The sequence below is a fragment of the Molossus molossus genome, unplaced genomic scaffold (genome assembly GCF_014108415.1).
Source record: "Molossus molossus isolate mMolMol1 unplaced genomic scaffold, mMolMol1.p scaffold_m16_p_10, whole genome shotgun sequence".
Taxonomy (NCBI): domain Eukaryota; kingdom Metazoa; phylum Chordata; class Mammalia; order Chiroptera; family Molossidae; genus Molossus; species Molossus molossus.
In genome coordinates this window covers 51,809,539-51,829,152 of record NW_023425345.1, presented here as the reverse complement: position 1 = coordinate 51,829,152, position 19,614 = coordinate 51,809,539, and the positions used below count along the sequence as shown (strand labels likewise).

The 19,614-nt window shown below is 39.3% G+C and overlaps 1 protein-coding gene and 1 long non-coding RNA gene across 7 annotated transcripts in view; one reads left to right on the top strand and one right to left on the bottom strand.

The window, feature by feature from the left end:
• Nucleotides 1-19,614, top strand: part of LOC118623458 — an 82,737-nt gene that overhangs the window by 29,164 nt on the left and 33,959 nt on the right. The window lies entirely within an intron of this gene.
• The window catches only part of ATF1 (activating transcription factor 1), a 64,587-nt gene that overhangs the window by 11,925 nt on the left and 33,048 nt on the right, over nt 1-19,614 (bottom strand). For 3 of the 4 annotated variants that reach the window (XM_036251050.1, XM_036251051.1, XM_036251052.1), the window contains exons 3-5: nt 18,174-18,293; nt 15,542-15,642; nt 1,960-2,090 (exon numbers count right to left, since the gene is read on the bottom strand). In XM_036251050.1, the coding sequence (XP_036106943.1) occupies nt 1,960-2,090; nt 15,542-15,642; nt 18,174-18,293 (352 nt within the window). The remainder of the gene's footprint in view (nt 1-1,959; nt 2,091-15,541; nt 15,643-18,173; nt 18,294-19,614) is intronic. The other variant, XM_036251053.1, reaches the window with a different exon arrangement.

Below are 19,614 nucleotides of genomic sequence, written 5' to 3'. Positions count from 1 at the left end.
TAGAGCATTGGCCTGTTGACCGGAGAGTCTTGGGTTCGATTACTGGTCAAAAGCACGTAACAGATTTGGGTTGCAGGTTCGATCCCTGGCCCCAGTTGGGGTCATTCGGGAAGCAACCTGTCGCTGTTTTTCTTTCTCTCTTTCCCCCTCCTCCTTCCCTTCCAGTCTGTCTAAAAACTGATGGAAAAATATCCTCGGGTGAAGATTAACAAAAAGAAAAAAAAAAGAAAAACATTTTTTTAAAAAATTGGGGGTAGGGGGAAGTAGTAATGTTTATGTGTTACTCCCAACTGCCTCTGATCTCTGCTCCCAAGTTTCCTTCCTTGCAGTCATTATTCCCCGTTTCTTATGTGTCCTCAGGAAGTCTTTTATTTTTATTCTTTAAATCGTGTATTTGTAATAAATTTTGCTGAAAGCCTACTATGTGCCAAATCCTATACTCCAAGGATAAAACTGGAACAAGACAAAGTTCTTTCCCTCAAGGAACTTACATATATTAGCTCATAAATATGCAAATCAATAATCACATAATTGAACTATGTACTTTTTTTTTTTATCCTCACCCAAGGACATTTTTTTTTATATTTTGTTCAGATAGAGTGGGAGGGGAAGAGAGAGACAGAGAGAGAGAGAAACATCAACATGAAAGGGACACATCGAGTGGTCGCCACCCACACGACCCAACCAGGGCCAGGGACAAACTGCAACCGAGGTACGTGCCCTTAGCAGGAACCAAACCCGGGTCTCTCCAGATCGCAGGTCTATGCTCTAACCGCTGAGCAAAACTGGCCAGGGCTCTATGTACTTTGCTATAAGAAAATTAGAAAATAAAACTAAAGGGAGGAGCAGCATATTTTAAAAAGAGTAGTCTCTTTGAGGAGGTGACACCTGAGCAGAGCAGAAGTGAGGATACAAGCCATGTGAAGATCTGGAGAACGTGCCAGGCAGGGATGACAACGGCAGAGATCCTGAGGGAGAAACAAATTTCTTGTATTGAAGGAACAGCAAGAATGTCTGTGGCCAGAATGTCATCATGTGTCAGATGAGATGGAGTGGTAGGCAAGGCCAGATCCTGAATATAATGCCTTGTAGGACTTATTCTAAGTGTGATGGAACATCACTGCAGGATTCTGAGCAAGAGTGGTAGGTATGAGCTAATTGACACTTTAAATAAATCACTTTGGCTGTAGAATGGAAAATGATTAGAACAAGAATGAAAGCAAGGTAACCAACTGGAGGCCTACTGCAGTAATTCAGATGTGTGTAAACCAAGGTGGTAGTAATGACTGGAGATGGTGAGAGGTGGTCAGATTGAACACATATTTTGTGGCAAGAACCAATCAGACTTGAACAGGGATTAGGAATGAGGAAGAGATTATCTACAAACGGATAGCCCAAGTGAATTTCTTGGAGTGATGGACTATATCTTTTTTTAAATCCTCACCCAAGGATATGTTTTTATTGATTTTAGAGAGAGAGGAAGGAAGAGAGAGAGAGAAACATCAATGTGACAGAGAAACATGACCAATTACCTCCCATAGGCACCCCAACTGGGGATTGAACCTGGAAGCTAAGTATGTACTCTGACCAGGAATTGAACCCGAAACCTTTCCATGTATGGGATGGAAGCCACCTGGCTAGGGCTGATACCTTGATTGCACTAGTGGTGTTTAGACAATTCCATGCATTTGTCAAACACATTTTACCCTAAACTAAGTATCATTTATAAGCTGTGTGACTTGAAGGACATTATTTAACTCTATAAACCTCAGTTCCCTCATAAATGGATAACTGCCTACCTCACGAATTGTAAGGAGTGAGACACTGCTGAAAAGTACTTTGCATTCTGGCTCAATCATCATCACTATTGAAGTATGACAGTCTTTCTACACACTATTTCTTTGCATGGAAAGGTTAGTTTTTATGTCTTATCAGGTGGATATTTTTTCCTATACGTACTGTACTGTCCGGTGCTAGTCTGATAGATGGAAGTTGGAACAGACATAGAAGTGACAGCAGAAACTCCAGGATTTTCTCCGTCTCCTTTTCTGCCCCGTGTATCTTCAGAAGATAGATCTTTCAAAATTTTTCTGTGAAAATAGAACTCTATTAATGTTGGTAATGTGGGATGGCTTTATAAAAATAAATTGCTAAACAACTTTTTTTTCAATCTCTGGTTAAAAGTATAGTATCTACTCGATACCTCAAATATGTCAAGGAATCCTTTTGTCTAGCAAATACTTTTGTTATGATGTATTGCAGGCTAGTTATACTTTAGGTATAAACTGTCACTTTACAGGAGAGATGGCACCTTGTGAGGGATTTCATTAATTAATATTTTCTAAATAGTGTCAGTGACCTTTTAAAATGATCAAATTTAATTTTCAACCTTCAACTCTATAGTGGAAGAGAAGCCTACAGTTCTCAGAAATAAGATTAGAAATACTGTAAAAATGCAGAGTATTAGTGCTTTAAAGAATTAATTAACAAGAAAAAGTAAGACCCCACAGGTATCCCTCAGACTTGGTAAAATGGGATTCATGATAGGAATAAGGGGGTGGAAAGAGATTCCTTATTGAAAAGAAAGGTCTTCTAAAAACACAATTAGGGGAGGGGGAGAAATAAGCATTGTTTCTGGGAAAAAAAAGAAAAACGTTTACTCAAAAATTCCACGTTCACTGTAGAAAAACCAGAAAACCAAAATGTACTTGTGTGAAAGCAATAACAAAAAAATAATCACAAAGAAAAAAGACACCTTAGCATTAAAAGGGATTTTTCATGTTATCTATGCTAACCTTCCAGTCAATGCAGGAACTGCCTCTCTACACTCCTAACTGCCTCTATGTCCAGGCATCTACAACTTCTAAAAAGCAAACCATTCAATTATTGAAAAGTTAGAACCTTTGTTAGACCCAAAATTGGTTCTACCCAGTGACTAGATAAATTTAAACTTCACTCTAATTCTATATCCATGTCCTACTTTGCAACATTTGACAACTGTTACCGATCTTTTAAGGCCAAATACTTTTAGTCCCTTCAATTGCTCTTGTATAACAAGTTGAAGATCATTCTCCAGCTTGGTCTCCTAACTCTGACAGTCTTCCCACCAAGAGCTAATACAATCATAGACTGTATTACTAGGATTGCCATACAGACCACAGGGAGGTGGCAGTCCTTATAGGACTCTGTGTTAGGAATCTGTAGAATAGTCACAGTAATTCCTAAATTGGTTTATATATCAGAATCATCTGGAGTTTTCATTGAATCCAGATTCCCGTCTGGTACCTCTAATGATTGAGTGAGAGGGTAGGATAGAGCTCCAGAATCCATTTAACGAGCTGCTTGTATAGTCTTATGCAGCCAGCCCAGCCTAGCATGAGATTGTGGAGTACTGTATCCATTTCTTCTTCATTTTAAGTTATTAACATTTGAGCATAAAGCGAAGTACAGAAAATAAAAACACTTGTGTACCATACACCAAGAATGCTAACATTTTGCAATATTTGTTTCAGGTATTTTATTTTTAATAGGAATTAAGTTATGGTTACATCAATATCACCACCAATCCCTTTCCCTTCTTTTCTCCCCCCTCAAAGAATGCCATGAAATTATTGTGTATCATCCCCCTATATATTACTTCATTTTTATCACACAGCCCTGAGAGATATTATTTGCCATTGCTTTGTATTCTTCCTCATCTTTTCAACTCAACCTTGGAGAGCCTTAGGGAGCAGTCTTTTGGATGACTTCTCTATCTATATTCTTTCTGGTGGTATTCAAATCCCATGAGCTTGAATACCTTTTGTATATTGATGACCTTTTCTTAATATGATGTTTCCCCAACCTCTCTCCTGAATTCCAGACTCCGATATCCAATTATTTCCATTCTACAGGCACCTCAAACTTAACACATTCAGAATCTAATGTCAGATGTCCTTTTATCCCTGGCAATCTTCCTCATTTCAGTAAATATCAACTGTATTCTCCAAAATTTTGGAGTCATCCTGTTTTCTCACAACCCATATCCAATTCATATGCAAATTTCATGGTCTCTGTCTTAAAAATAGATCCAGACTTGTACACACCCTCACCATCTCCACTGCTGCTGCACCCAGTCCATGCTACCAGTACCTCTTGACTAGAGCGGTCCTCCTTTAGTCTATCCTTCTCTTGCTACGGTCTATTCTCCACTCAGCAACCAGTCATCTTTTTCAAAATGTCATTCAAGTCAAGTCACTCCTCTGCAGTGGCTGCCTATCTCAGAATAAATGACATGGCCTACAAGGCCATAACTTGTCCCCTGTCACCTCTCCAATTCTCTCCCTTCTTAATAGTCTTTCATCGCCTCCATCCCCAACTATAGGATTATTAGCTTTTTTTTAATGAAAAAAAGATTTTTTTCTTTATTGATTTTAGAGAGAGAGGAAGGGAGAGGAAGAGATAGAAACATCGATGAGAGAGAACATCAACTGGCTGCCTCCTGCATGCCCCCCACTGGGGATCAGGCCCACAACCTGGGCATTGTGCTCTGACCAGGAATTGAACTGCCAACCTCTTGGTGGATGGGTCGACGCTCAACCACTGAGCCACACCAGCTGGGCAAAAAATTTTTTTTAAAGGAACCAGCTTTCAGTTATATTGTATCTATTAGTTTTCTCTTTATGTTTATTAGTTTTCTCTTTTCAAGTTCATTGATTTCTGCTCTTAATCTCTTTCTTTTCTCTTGCTTGGAGTCTCCCTATTCCACCCAGTTATTTTATTTTATTTTTTATCCTCACACAAGGACTCCCCCCCCCCCATTTATCTTCAGATAGAGCAAGAGGAAGAGAGGGAGGAAGAGAGAGAGAAACATCGATGTGAGAGAGACACATCAAGTGGCTGCCACCCACACGACCCCAACCGGGGCCGGAGACAAACTGGAACTGAGGTATGTGCCCTTAGCGGGAACAGAACCTGGGACTCTCCAGTCTGTGGGCCGACGCTCTAACCACTGAGCAAAACTGGCCAGGGCCCACCCAGTATCTTTTTATTTTATCCTCATCTGAGGACATTTTTCTATTTTTTGTTCAGACAGAGTGGGAAGGAGAGAGAGAACATCAACGTGAAAGGGACACATCAAGTGGCTGCCACCCGCACGACCCAACCAGGGCCGGGGACAAACTGCAACCGAGGTACATGCCCTTAGTAGGAACCGAACCCGGGTCTCTCTGTACCGCAGGCTGACACTCCCACCACTGAGCCAAACTGGCCAGGGCCCAACCAGTATCTTAAAGTAGAAACTTACATGATTGATTTGACTTTCCTTCTTTTATAATATAAGCATTTAATTCTATAAATTTTCCTTTAATCCCTACTGACTAGTTATATCCGACAGACTTTGATATTTTGTATTTTCATTTTCATTCAGTTCAAAATATTTTCTAATTTCCCTTAAGATTTCCTGTTTGGGTCATGAATTATTTCTAAATGTTTCATTTCCATGTGCTTGGAGATGTTCTTGTTATCTCTGTTATTGGTTTCTAGTCTAATTCAAGTATAATCATAGAGGATATACTTTATGTGATTTCAGTTCTAAATTTCTTAAGTTCTGTTATGACCCAGGATGTGGTCTTTCTTTGGGAACGTAAAGTGCTCTAAAAATGTGAATCAGATCCATTTGGTTGATGGTATTGTTCAGTTCTATAATCGTACTGATTTTGTGACCACAAGTTCTGTTGGAGACTGAGGTAGGTGTACCGAAATCTTCCACTGTAACTGTGGATTTCTTTAACTTTTCCGTTCTGTTAATTTTTGATATATATATTTCAAAATTCTGTTGCTAGGTACATATACATTTAGGACTGTCTTTTGATGAATTGACTTCCTCTTTATCTCGTATTTTTTTTGCTCTGAAATCTATTTTGTATGATATTAATATAGCCACTTGAGTTTTCTCTTTATGTTTTTATTTTGGAGATCTCTGTGTATGTAAACACACACACACACACGCACAGTGGTTCATATGGTATCTATGTTCAGCATTTTGAAGAACCACCAGATGATTTCCACAGCAACTGTCTCATTCTACATTCTCATTCTCAATGTATGAGGGTTCTAATTCCTCTACATCCTTATCAACACTTATGTCTTTTTTATTTTATATATGTTAGTGGGTTTGAAGTAGTATCTCATCATTATGATTTGCATTTACCTAATGATACATGTTGAACATTTTTTCATATGTTTATCGGCCATTTGTATATCTTTGGGGATGTTGATACAAATCATTTTTTAATTGGGTTGTCTTAATATTTACTCTTCTGATAGGTGAATGTGGGATGTCTGTTCACTTATTTAGATCTTTTGAAATTTCAAGGTTTTGTAGTTTTCAGTGTACAAATATTATAATTCTTTTGTTAAATTTATACCAAAATATAATTTAAATGTATAATTTCACACGTAAATATTTTACACATTTTTATAAGTGAAATTGTTTTCTTAATTTCATTTTTGTAATGTTCATTGCTACTGTATAGAACTACAGTTGACTTTTATAAATTGACTTTGTATTCTACAACCTTGCTGAAATTTTTCATTAGTTTTATTTTGGTGAATTCTTTAGAATTTTCTGCATATGACATCGTATCATCTGCTAGTTGTTTTATTTCTCCCTTTCCAATCTGGATGCCCTTTATTTCATTTAACTGCCTAAGTACAATGTTAAATAGAAATGGTGAGCACACCCTGGCTGGTTTGGCTCATAGGTTAAAGCATCGGCTGGTGGACCGAGGGTCTTGGGTTTGATCCCTGGACCTGGTCAGGGATCCACCTGATGTGGATGTGTCTCTCTCACATTGGTGTTTCTTTCTCTCTCTCTCCCCACCCTCACTTCCACTCTATCTAAAAATCAGCGGAAAAGTATATCGGATGAGGACTAATAACAAAAAGAAAAAGAAAAAAGAAACAGTGAGCATGGACATCCATAGCCCTTGTCTTGTTCCTGGTCTTATGAGGGAAATATCCAGTCTTTACCATTAAATATATTAGCTCTAGGCTTTTGTAGATGCCTTTAATCAGGTAGAGAAAGCTGCCTTCTATTTGTTTGATGAGCATTTGTATCATTAAAGAGTACAGTATTGGATTTTGTCAAGAGCTTTTCTGTGTCTATTGAGCTAATCATCGTAAGCTTTTGTTTCCTATGAATATGATTTATTCAAATGTTAAACCAAATTTGTACACCTGGGATAAATATTGCTTGGTCATGGTGTAAATACCTTTTGAGGATTTTGTGTCTAGATTCATGAGGAATATTAGTCTAGTTTTATAATCTGTCTTTTATTTAGTATAAGCCACGTCTTAATATAATTATTAATATTGGTTATATACCATTTTATTTGCTTTCTGGTTTTTACTTTTAAATTCTTCTACATTCTTTTGGCTTATTTGAAGATTTTTTCAGAACTCCATTTTAATTTATCTATTGTGCATTTGGCAAAATCTCTATATAGTATATTTAGTAGTTGTTCTAGGATGTTACAGCATAGATACTTGGTCTACTTAGAATCATTACTTCACCATTTCAAGTGAACCTTAGAAACAGTACCATCACATTGAATCTCTTTCTCCTCCCTTCCTTTATGTTGTAGGTATATATATTTAAAAAATTTTTAAATTATAGTTAACATACAATATGTTTGTGGTTTCAGGTGTACAACATAGTGACTAGACATTTATATACCTTTACAATGTCATATTTTATTCAACAATTAAACATATTTTTAAAAATTCAATAGAACAGTCCATTATATTTGCCCAGATCTTGCTGTTGCTGTTTCTTCATTCCTAACTTTCCAAGTTTCTTTTTGTCTTAAGAACTTTTCTTAGCAGTTATTTTAGAGCAGGTATGCTGTCAATGATTTTTCTTTCTTTATCTGAGAATACTGTATTTCATCTTCATTTCTAAAGAATATTTTCACTAGATACAGAATTCTGGATTGACAATTCTTTTCTTTCAGCACTTTACAATGTTATTTCATTTCCCTCTGGCCTTCGTGTTTTGTTAATTCTCACCCAAGGATATTTTTTTCCATTGATTTTTAGAGATAGTGGAGGGGGGCGGAAAGACACATTGACTAGTTGCCTCTCAAGCATGCCCTGACCAGGGCTGGGTCTCGAACCTGCAATCCAGTTACGCACCTTTGAATAAAACCTGAGACCCATCGGTGTGCAGGCCGGTGCGCTAACCACTGACCCACATTGGCCAGGGTGGCCTCCATAGATTTTTTTGGGTAAGAAATCTGTAGTTATTCACATAGTTCCCTTATAAGTAATGTGTAATTATTCTTCCTCTCCTATGACTCAAATGTTAGATCTTTTGGCACTGTCTTACAAGTCCCTGGGAAGTTGTTAATTTTTCCAATTTCTATTGTTCAGATTGGATAATTACCATTGAAACTATCTTTTAAGTTGACTACCTCCTTATCTCTGTTCTCCTATTGACTCTATCCAGTTAGGTTTTATTTTGTTACTGTTTCTCAGCTCTAAAATTTCCATATGGTTCTTCTTTTTTGCTGAGTTTCTATATTTCCATTTATTTCAAGGAATTCACCCTTACTTGCTAAAATATTTAAATAATTGCCCTGACCAGTCTTGCTCAGTGGTTAGAGTGTCGGCCCTCGAAATAAGGAGTCATAGGTTCAATTCTGGTCAGGGGCATATACCTCGGTTGCGGTTCGGTTCCCAGGGCCAATCGATGTGTCTCTCTCCCATCGATGTTTCTCTCTCTCCCCCTCCCACTCTATCTGAAGATAAATGGAAAAATATCCTGGGGTGATTTAAATAAATAAACAAATAATAGCTTCCCATAAGGGGAACACTGGTGCAGCCACTATGGAAAAAAAGTATGGAGATTCCTCAAAAACTTAAAACTGGAACCACTGGTGTGCTCAGTGGTTAGAACATAGGCCCATGCACCAAAGGGCTCTGAGTTCGATTCCCAATCAAGGACATGTACCTGGGTTGCAGGTTCAATCCCCAGCCCTGGTCAGGGTACGTGCAGGAGACAAGCAATTGATGTATCTTTCTCACACTGATGTTTCTCCCTCTCTCTCACCCCCCTCCCTCCCTCCCATTAGCTCTAAAAATCAATGGAAAAAATATCCTTGGGTGAGGATAACAACAACAAAATATTGAAAAGTGGAACTGCCTTATGACCCAGAGATTCTACTTCTGGTTATATATCTGAAGAAACCCACAAGCTGGATCTGGGCAATCAAATGCTCCTAATTCCCTACCCTTGTCCTTGGAATGTACACTGTCTACCATTCTCAAGGTGGGAGCTGTTCCAAGGACGGAGTCTTGAGAGAGTAAGATGTTGTCAAGACCATCTAGATAGTATATATGACTGAACTCAGTTAAGGTCTCTATATAAACTTTTAAGATTCTGGCAGTGGGGTAGAGATCTATTCATCTTGTGGCCACCCAAAACAAGGCCTGTAAGTTCCCTTGCTTATTACACCTACCACCTAGGTGGTTTGCCTCTGTCTTTGGTCTCCTTTTGCCCTTTGTTTACACAGGCCAGTGTGCAAACTAACAATTGGCAAGCCAACTAGAAGACTGAAAAAATGGGCCTTGAGAAAGAGGTATTGTTGGAGGGGGGGGGGTCCCCAAATTGGCCATCAACCTCTATTTGGGAAGGGGTGGTCTGTACTAATTGAGCATGTGACACCCTGAAAACACTGGCTGCTTTAGTGCTTTTAAAAAGCTGCACATAAAAAAATGTTCAACGTCACTAATCATCAGAGAGATCCAAATCAAAATAACTATGAGGTATCACCTCACACCTACCAGAATGGCTGCCATCAACAAATCATCAAACAACATGTGCTGACGAGGGTGTGGAGAAAAGAGGACTCAAGTACACTGCTGGCAAGAATGCAGACTGGTGCAGCCAGTATGAAAAAAATATGGTGTTTCCTCAAAAAAATTAAAAATTGATCTGCCATTTGACCCAGTGATCCCACTTCTAGGAATATATCCTAAGCCTGAAACACCAATCATAAAGAATATATGCACCCCTATGTTCGTAGCAGCACTATTTACAATTGCTAAGATCTGGAAACAGTCCAAATGTCCATCAGTAGATGACTGGATAAAAAAGCTGTGGTACATATACACAATGGAGTACGATGCAGCTGTAAGAAAGAAAATATCTCATATTCTTTGAGATGACATGGAGGGACCTGGAGAGCATTATGCTAAGCAAAATAAGCCAATCAGAGAAAGACAAATACCACATGATCTCACTTATTTGTGGAATATAATGAACAAGACTTCCAGTCATGATGGCAGCACAGGTAAATGCGGTATTGCCTCCTCCCACGTCAAAATTACAACAAACTACAAAATTACAAAAAACTACAACGCAACCATCATTCAGAACTGCCTGAAATTGAGCTGAATGGAAGCCCTACAACTATGAAATTAAAGAAGCAGCCACACAGAGACTGGTAGGAGAAGCGGAGGTGCAGACAGGTTGGTCCCACATCCACCTGTGGCAGATAAAAATCAGGAGGATACCTTGGCTGTGAGGAACAAGGGGTCCCCTGTCCCATACCAGGTACCCAGCTCAGGGTTCCAGTGCCAGGAAGAGAAGTCCCCATAACTTCTGGCTGGAAAAACCGGAGAGAACTGAGGCTGAGGGAGGGTGCAGCTGCCAGAGCCCCAGGCAGTTCCTCTTAAAGGGCCTGTGCAGCCCTGACACATTTGGCTCAGTGGTTAGAGCGTTGGCCTGAAGTCCTGAGAGTCCCAGGTTCGGTTACTGCTAAGGGCAAGTACCTTGGTTGCAGTTTGTCCCCGGCCCTGCTTAGGTTGTGCGGGTGGCAGCCACTCGATGTGTCCCTTTCACGTCGATGTTTCTCTCTCTCTCTCTCTCTCCCACTCTGTCTGAACAAAAAAATGGAAAAATGTCCTCGGGTGAGGATAAAATATATATATATAATAACTATTTTATTTTCTGTATTTCGCCTTTGAAGTATTTTGTCACTTTGGTTAAAAAGGTCATAGTGACCTACAATTCTATTTAATCAAGTGTTTTAAAACATTTTGATTTCTGACAACTTCTCAAAAATCAGATCTAGCCCTGGTCGATTTGGCTCAGCTGTTAGAGTGTCGGCCTGCGGTCCGGAGAGGCCTGGGTTTGGTTCCTGCTAAGGGCATGTACCTCAGTTGCAGTCTGTTCTCGGCCCTGGTTGGGTCGTGCGGGTGGCAGCCACTCGGTGTGTCCCTTTCACATCGATGTTTCTCTCTCTCTCTCTCCCTCTCACTCTATCTGAATAAAAAATGGAAAAATGTCCTCAGATGAGGATAAAAAAAAAAATCAGTATCTAAATGAAGTCTTGTTTATCTTGAACTAACTTTGGAATTTTCCAGTGGGTCCCTGGAGCATCTCAAAAGATGTGTTCTCTCTCTCCTCGGAAGCACTGTCAAATAAGAGGTGATGCTAAACTTCTTTAGGGTATATTTGTATTAGATTCCTAAAATTCTGGTATGTCCTGGTATTATATCATCAGTCATAATTTTTTTAAAAATAGTTTTTAAATCTTTAATTTATTATTATTGTTGAAAGTATTACAGATGTCCCCCTTTTTTCTCCATTGACTCCCTCCTGCCTTCCCCAGCCCAATGTCTGTGTTAACTGGTTGTGCATAAATCATATAAAATGTATATCATGCCCTAGCCAGTTTGCTCAGCGGTTAGAGCATCGGCCTGTGGTCCATAGAGACCTGGGTTCAGTTGCCGCTAAGGGCGTGTGCCACAGTTGCAGTTTGTCCCCAGCCCTGGTTGGGTTGTGTGGGTGGTAGCCACTCGGTGTGTCTCTCTTACGTCGATGTTTCTCTCTCTCTCTCTCTCTCTCTCTCTCTCTCTCTCTCGGTGTGTCTCTCTTACGTCGATGTTTCTCTCTCTCTCTCTCTCTCTCTCTCTTCCTCTCTCTCCCTCCTACTCTACCTGAACAAAAAAATGGAAAAATGTCCTCGGGTGAGGATAAAAGAAAAAGAAAAAAACAAAATGTATATTACAGAAATAACCAAAGTTCCTTATCAACTGCATTATAATGAATGTTCAATGAGATCTTGAACCATGACCATTTTTAAGTGTTTTGTTATTTACACTTACTGTTTTACTTTGAAGCTTTTGCAAAAGTGCTTCATCTTTAAGGAGATTCATGGAAAAGACTGACAAGTACAGGTTCCTGATGACTAAGATAAATCAATTTGCCTTCACATGAAAGGGGCAAGCCCAAGAGCTGTGCCTGTAATGGTCCCGTTACACTGATGCTATAATGTTTAGATGTGAAGACTTACTTGCCTCTGCTGCAGGACACTACAGACTTACATCTGTGAGGGAGAGGATAGACAGTGAACCTGCAGAAAATTCAAGGCCTAGGCACCACTGTAGTTTTTGGGAGTTGTTTGGTTGAGTGAGATGTGCCCTGTCCCAGGAGCTGTTATTGATAAGGTACAACCCTATTCAACTCCTAAGAATTAGAAAGAGGTGCAAATCTAGTAGGATTCGGGGGTTTTGAGGACTTTTATTCCTACCTATCACAGTGCCGCTCTCCCTTATACAGCCTGGTGAAGAAAGGGCACATGTGGGACTGGGAATCAGAGTAGCAAGCCACCTTTGAGAAAGCAAAAATACTAGTGAAGCAGTTTAAAAGCTCTGTGCATCTCCCAAGCAGGGCAACCAATTGAATTAGATGGGTCTGTGACTCCAGAAGGTATGGATTTGAGCACTGTGGCAGAGACAACAGAAGGAGAGAGTACTCCTAGGATTTTGGTCCGTTTTGGAAGGGGGCAGAAACCCAATATATACCCCCATAGATCAACAGCTTCTAGCAGTGTGCACAGCTCTCCTCCAGGTAGAGTCTCTCACAAAGGCATATCATGGTAAAAACTTCCTTTCCTATCAACTGGTGGGTTTTGAGAATACATTCCAACGATTCATCTCTGCCATGGCTCAAACCCCCACTGTGACTAAGTGGCACACCTCCTTTACTGCAGAGAAACACTGTGTCTGCCATCCCAATGTCTCTAGAAATAAATGCGGGTGCTACTCTGGAGAGCAGGGGTGGGGAACCTTTTTTCTGCCAAGGGCCGTTTGGATATTTGGATAATTCGCGAGCCACAGAAAATTATCAACTTAAAAATTAGCCTGCTAGCCCCTGGCCAGTTTGGCTCAGCGGTTACAGCGTCGGCCTGCGGTCCGGAGAGACCAGGGTTCGGTTCCCGCTAAGGGCACGTACTTCGGTTGCAGTTTGTCCCCGGCCCTGGTTGGTCGTGCGGGTGGCAGCCACTCGATGTGTCCCTTCACGTCGATGTTTCTCTCTGTCTCTCCCTTCCTCTCTCTCCCTCCCACTCTATCTGTACAAAAAATTGTTTTTATCCTCGGGTGAGGATAAAAAAAAAAAAAAAATTAGCCTGCTAGCATATATGCATAACCAATGGGCACAGACAACAAGTGTGTGTGTGTGTGTGTGTCTGTGTGTGTGTGTTGGGGGGGTGCCGGGAGCAGGGAGGAAGGAGTCAATGGGGGAAAAAGGAGAAACATCTGTAACAAAAATTAATTAAAAAAACAAAACAAAATTAGTCTGCTATATTTGATCAAGCTAATTTGGTGAGGCTTATGATGTTAGCTGGTATTGATTCTGTGGGCCTTATATGGTTGCTGGCCAAATATTCCCCACCCCTGCTGTAGATCCTCCAAATGCTTCCACCACTGTTCCTATAGTGGCCCCTGAGGCTATAGTGAGAGAAGGAATAAAATTCCTGCTGATGCCTGGTATACAGGTGCCTGGAAACAGGAAAAAACATAGCAGCCACAAGCCAAACTCAGAGCAGCCTGGCTAGTCATCGAACCCAGGTAAGGTCCCTATACAAACTTCCAAGATTCTGGTGGGCAGGTTGAAAATCTACTCATCGTGCAGCCACTTAAGAAAAGCCTCTTGCCCAGCTGGTGTGGCTCAGTGGTTGAGTGTCGACCCAAGCACCAAGAGGTTGCCAGTTCGATCCCTGGTCAGGACATATACCCAGGTTGTGGGCCAAATCCCCGGTGGGGGGCAGGCAGGAGGAGGCCAATCCATGTTCTCTCTCACTGATGTTTCCATCTCTTTCCCTCTCCCTTCCTTTCTCCGGACCGCAGGCCGACCCTCTAACCGCTGAGCCAAACTGGCCAGGGCTCCCTTCCTTTCTCTAAAATCAATAAAGAAATAAATTTTTTTTTTAAAAGAAAAGCCTTTTAAGTCAGTTTCCTTGCCTATTAAACCTGCCAACTACTAAATTGGAGTGTTCTGCCTTTCTTTGGTCTTTCCTTGTCCTCTGTATCCAGGGGCCAATTTTCAAACTAACAGACCACTCCTGTCTCACATGTTTCTGCCTCCTATAATTCTTTCCATTTTGTAACAAGGTTCTAAGTAATCTGACTCCTGTTTACCTTTTCTTGATAAGCCCCTGCTTCCTCCCTGCACCTTAAATTCCCAGAACAGGCCAACCTCTTTCTTATCATACAACCTACCTTTGATTACACTTCCCTCAGCCTAAGAAGCTCTTTTCCTGCCTTAAAAAATTCCTCCATGCCCATCTCACAAATTGATCAGATTGGTGATGATCTAAATGACATCTTTTATGAAGTCTTTCCCACTCATTTCACCAGGCAGGGATGACTATACCATAGATGTAGTTCTCTTATAACATTAAACATTGTACTTGCATCTCTTTATATGTTTCAAACACATATAAAAAGGGTTTCACCCCTTCTGTCTCCTATTCCTCCTACCATCCATCTAGTCATCAGATGTGTCAATTCTACCATAGAAGTGTCTCAAATCCACCTACTCCAAAACTATCCCATTGCCCATATGAAATCACCCAGATTATTTCAATAGCTTTCTATCAATTAGTTGTACTACTTCCAGCTCTCCGATTCATTCAACAATTATTGATACTAATCTTGTCATTTTGCTAGGTCCTTGGATTACAAAAAATAATACATGGGCCATACCCTTAAATAAACTGGATTTCCAACAGGATGAGATAAGTACTGTATCATGCGCCAGTAAAAGAATGCCACAGAAGGACCTAACCTAGTCTTGGGGGGTGGGTAAGCAGAGAAGGTTTCCAGGAGGAAGTGAAGCCTCAAGTATATGTAGGAGTTATTCAGAATGCAGAACAATGTATTTCAGCAAAGGGATATAAGGAACAAAGGCCCAGAGTTAGGAAGTTAAGAAAGGGAATAAAAACTAATCCAATTCCTAAAATCTATAGTCTTTCTTTCATATTGCTATTCAATATGAAAAGTAAATATGGAAATCTAATACTCTGCCAAAAGATAAGCCTAAATTCCTCTTAGGCACAGCAACTTGGGCTCTTCATAATCTGGCTAGAATCTGTCTTAGTCCTCTTTCTACATAAACACATGCTCCCTCTTTATATAGTTTGTTTTACACAGCACCATTTGAAATAATTTGATATTATAGCACATGCAGAGTCTATATGAGAATACTCACCTATAAGAGGGGCGCCGTGCTAGGATCCCGTGGGCTTTCTGTGAGGAGCCTATACTATCAGATGAATCCTGAGATTCTTCACTTTCTGATAAAGATGATACCTAAAAAATGGAACTCATTTTACTATGATGAACATTGCAGGTTGAAAATAATTTAATTTTTACTTTCAGAAAAAATGATCTGCCGCCTACCACCCAAATTTACTTGTCATTAAATCTAGGGTCTAAAAGAAACAAAAGGAAGTGGAAAAAGGAGAAAGTTTATTTCAGGAGGCCAAAGTAATTGGAACATATAGTACAACTGGCTCAGAACTGAGAAGAAAGTCTATCCCCAAAATAAAGCAATTCTAGTTCACTAGAGTTGTAAAGACCAATCTCTGATTTCTACCCTATTTCTATACTGATGCACATTATTCCAAGTTTTTAAAAAATCATTAATGCCAAATGACTTGGATTTTGGACATGCTAACTTTGAAATACTATTAGATATCCAACTAATATCTCATTATTAGATAATGACATTGAGGAGATTGCTGACTATGCAAGTGTGTGAGTCAGAGGAAAAGTCTGGACTACATATAAATTTGGGAGGCATAGCTCTTTAAATAGTCCTTAAAACCTTTAAGACTGAATGAGCTCAATCATGGGAAAAATACAGAGAAGAGGACAAAGAACAAAACCCAAGAACACTAACATTAAGATGTTGGAAAGAAGGGGAGGAACCAGTAAATTAAACTAATAACAAGCCACCGTTGAGGCAGGAGAAATAACAAATGAGTCAGGTATTCTTGGAAAAGTAGAGAAAACAATGTATGAAGGAGAAAGGAATGATCAATCATGTCAAATGGTGCTAACAGGTAAAGTAAAACAAGGACTGAAAACACCATTAGATTTAGCAAGGTAGAGGTCACTGGTAAGGGCAGGTATAAACATATGCTACTTAAAAATCTGTAATAACTTTATCTCACTAAACAGTTAAATGAGCTGATACATGTAAAGCACTTAGTGCATGGCACATGGCAAGCACACATTAAATGTTAACTGTTATTAATAACAAACCCTTGAAAACTATGTCAACACAATAACCATATGCAAGTTTTAAGTTATAATACCTTCCAATTAAAAAAACATGCCCTGGCCAGTTTGGCTCAATGGTTAGAGCATCGGCCTGCAGTCTGGAGAGACCCGGGTTCGGTTCCCCTAAGGGCATGTACCTCGGTTGCAGTTTGTCCCCGGCCCTGGTTGGGTGGTGTGGGTGGCAACCACTCGATGTGTCCCTTTCATGTCGATATTTCTCTCTCTCTCCCTCCCTCCCACTTTATCTGAACAAAATATCGAAAAATGTCCTCCAGTGAAGATTAAAAAGAAAAAAAAAACCCCAAAAAAGTTATTTTCCATTTTTAAAATGTATTAAATTTCCCAACACTTGTCCAAATTTGCACTGTTATACCTGACTTCACCTTCATTTTAAAAAATAAAATAATCCAAACAGGCTTCTAGAAAGGACTTAACAAATACAATATCTGCATTACTATTGCTATCTATAGAAAGTCTTCCCCTAACTATTTAGACTTAGATCTAAATTTTCAGAGAAGCTTGTTTTACATTCTGTAATCTTCAAAAACAAGTTCTAGTGCACAACTACTTATTTATATCTAACACTGAATTTTATTTTTTTTAATAGAAAAGAAAGAACTGGTCACAACCTATAATAATTAAGAACTAAGAATAACAAAGTAATAATTAAGAAAAATCTGTCACTTTTCTGTTTCCTTAAGTATCATGGATATACCATTTCTAAATCTTTGTTTTCACCATCTCTAAATTTACTCCAAAACCTCCCACTGAACTCAAGTAGGAAAATAATTTCTAAGATATTACTTATAATTAAGATCAAGTATTTCTCTTTAATAACAGCAGCAAATAAGAGTAAAACCTTCATACAAAAACTCCAAAATCCATGCAACAGCCACCTTTGATGCAGGAAAACCACATAAAAATGCAGCTCTAGAACTGACAACATTGCCAGATGCTATAGATTCAGGAGGAAAATGAGCTTTTCTTCTAGTGCAGCTGCTTCTAAAAATGAGAGATGTCCAAAGGCATTATGAGACTCACAGGAGCCAGAAGATAAAATAGGGAGAAAGAGTAAGAAGAAAAAGAGCCCAGGATGGCTCTTTCCTTCCTATTGTTGTCAGGTGTTAATATGAAGGTAGATAGATATAAGAACTTTCCTCTACTATGAGAGAACTTTCTTTTATTTGACCTCCATAAAGCATAAAGTAGGCACTTTCTTACTTTGCTAAAACGAGCGCTCACATTATCGCCCTTGCTTCTGAATTATCTTTTTTGTGGATAGATACCACTGAGATAAAAAAAGGTGCCTTCCCTTAAGAAAGTCATTTCCTTAAGTTCTAAGCAATAATTTCCCCCAAATTATCTTCTATTTTCACTGAGTAGTATATACATGAAACTAGAAATTCTAAAACTTTTCATTTGTTCTACAGTCTAATTTCCATGACAACTTTATTCTCTTGGTTTATAATATAGTAACTATAGCAACTTCAATGTGTCTGAAGATTCTGGGTATAAAAGTCCCCTCTCTCAACCACTAAGTCTTTGAATTTCTGTACCGTTTGCACGTGTGGTGGGTGAATTACAGAAGACTGAGCTGTCTGGATGACCCCCTGAACCTGTACTTGCTCTCCAGGAAGAGGTACAACTGTCATTGGCGCAGATCCTCTTAGTGACATCTAAGAACAAATAAAAATTCAATTAACAAAATATATATTGTACCTATGAACAAAAGATAGCCGAGTTCTTAACACTGGAAAACATATTTGAGAGCTTATTATATTTAACCACATCTATTAACCGAACATTAAGTATCTTCTATATGTTGGAGACTGCACTAGGGGAGTAAGAGTACAAACTAATTACAACAAACAGTATAAGAAATAAAGAGTACTATATGTCGGAGCAAAGAAAGGATGCTACTTCAGCTGTATCTTGAAGGATAAACAATTCCCTGAAGGTGTGCATGGTGGAGGGCATTGGAAGATTATTTTGGGCAGAGGAATTGATTGCAAAAACACGGAGGCTTCTTTAGAGCATATTATTCTGAAGAGATCTGTTTGTAAACCAATTGAGTCAAAAGTGAAAGAAATACCAACTTTGGGCAGTGTCTTTAAAGAAAAATAAAATATTTCAAGCAAATAATTGAATCATGAGATTATAATATATTTCTGGGGAAATGAAAGGTAGTTTCAAGAAAATACCACAATAAAATGCTAAACCAAGAAAAGCCCATCCATTACCCCTCAAGGCTTTCTCAGATATATTCCTCTTTCAAGAAGCTTTCTCAGATATTTCAGTTAACAGAGATCTCTCGCCTTCCTCCAGACTACTCTGGTTCATACCATTCACCTTGGACTTATCACAAAAAACTCAAGTTGCTTCTCAGGTCCTGAAAGTCACCTTCTTGACTGTTTCCCTGTTTGTATCAGGTCCCCAAAATGTGCCGTATTCCCTTTCATTAAAGGTTCTTTTCCCTTTCCAGGACTGGATTAAATTTCAGTCTATCATTCCCTCAAAATGCCCAAGTCATTTTGAATATAAAATTTTATCCAGCTACTGAGAAATGTAAGTTCTTAGCACAAACGACTCCATCCAACACCCACCCCAACACACGCAATAAGGACATGACCAAATTCTACACAACATCTATCAGCTTAAGGCCATGTCCCTAGGATGACACCAGCCCCCTTAAATGACATGCCTGAGAAAGTTCAGTGCTGCCCAAAGAATTTACTGTTTGAGCACGATGGGGGTCAAAGTGGGGAGGAAGGGGTCAATGGAGGAAAAAAGAGAGGACATCTGCAATACTTTCAACAATAAAGATAAAAAAAAGAATTTACTTTTTGTTCCAGCCAAAACCTGACTATTAGGCCCCTGACCTCATTTTTCTTAGAGCATTTACTTTAGAAAACTTGCAGTTGTAAATCCTTTCTCTGACTCTTAAGATATAATTCTTCTACAACCCAAAATATCTTTCTCAAGGACTTGGGAACCATC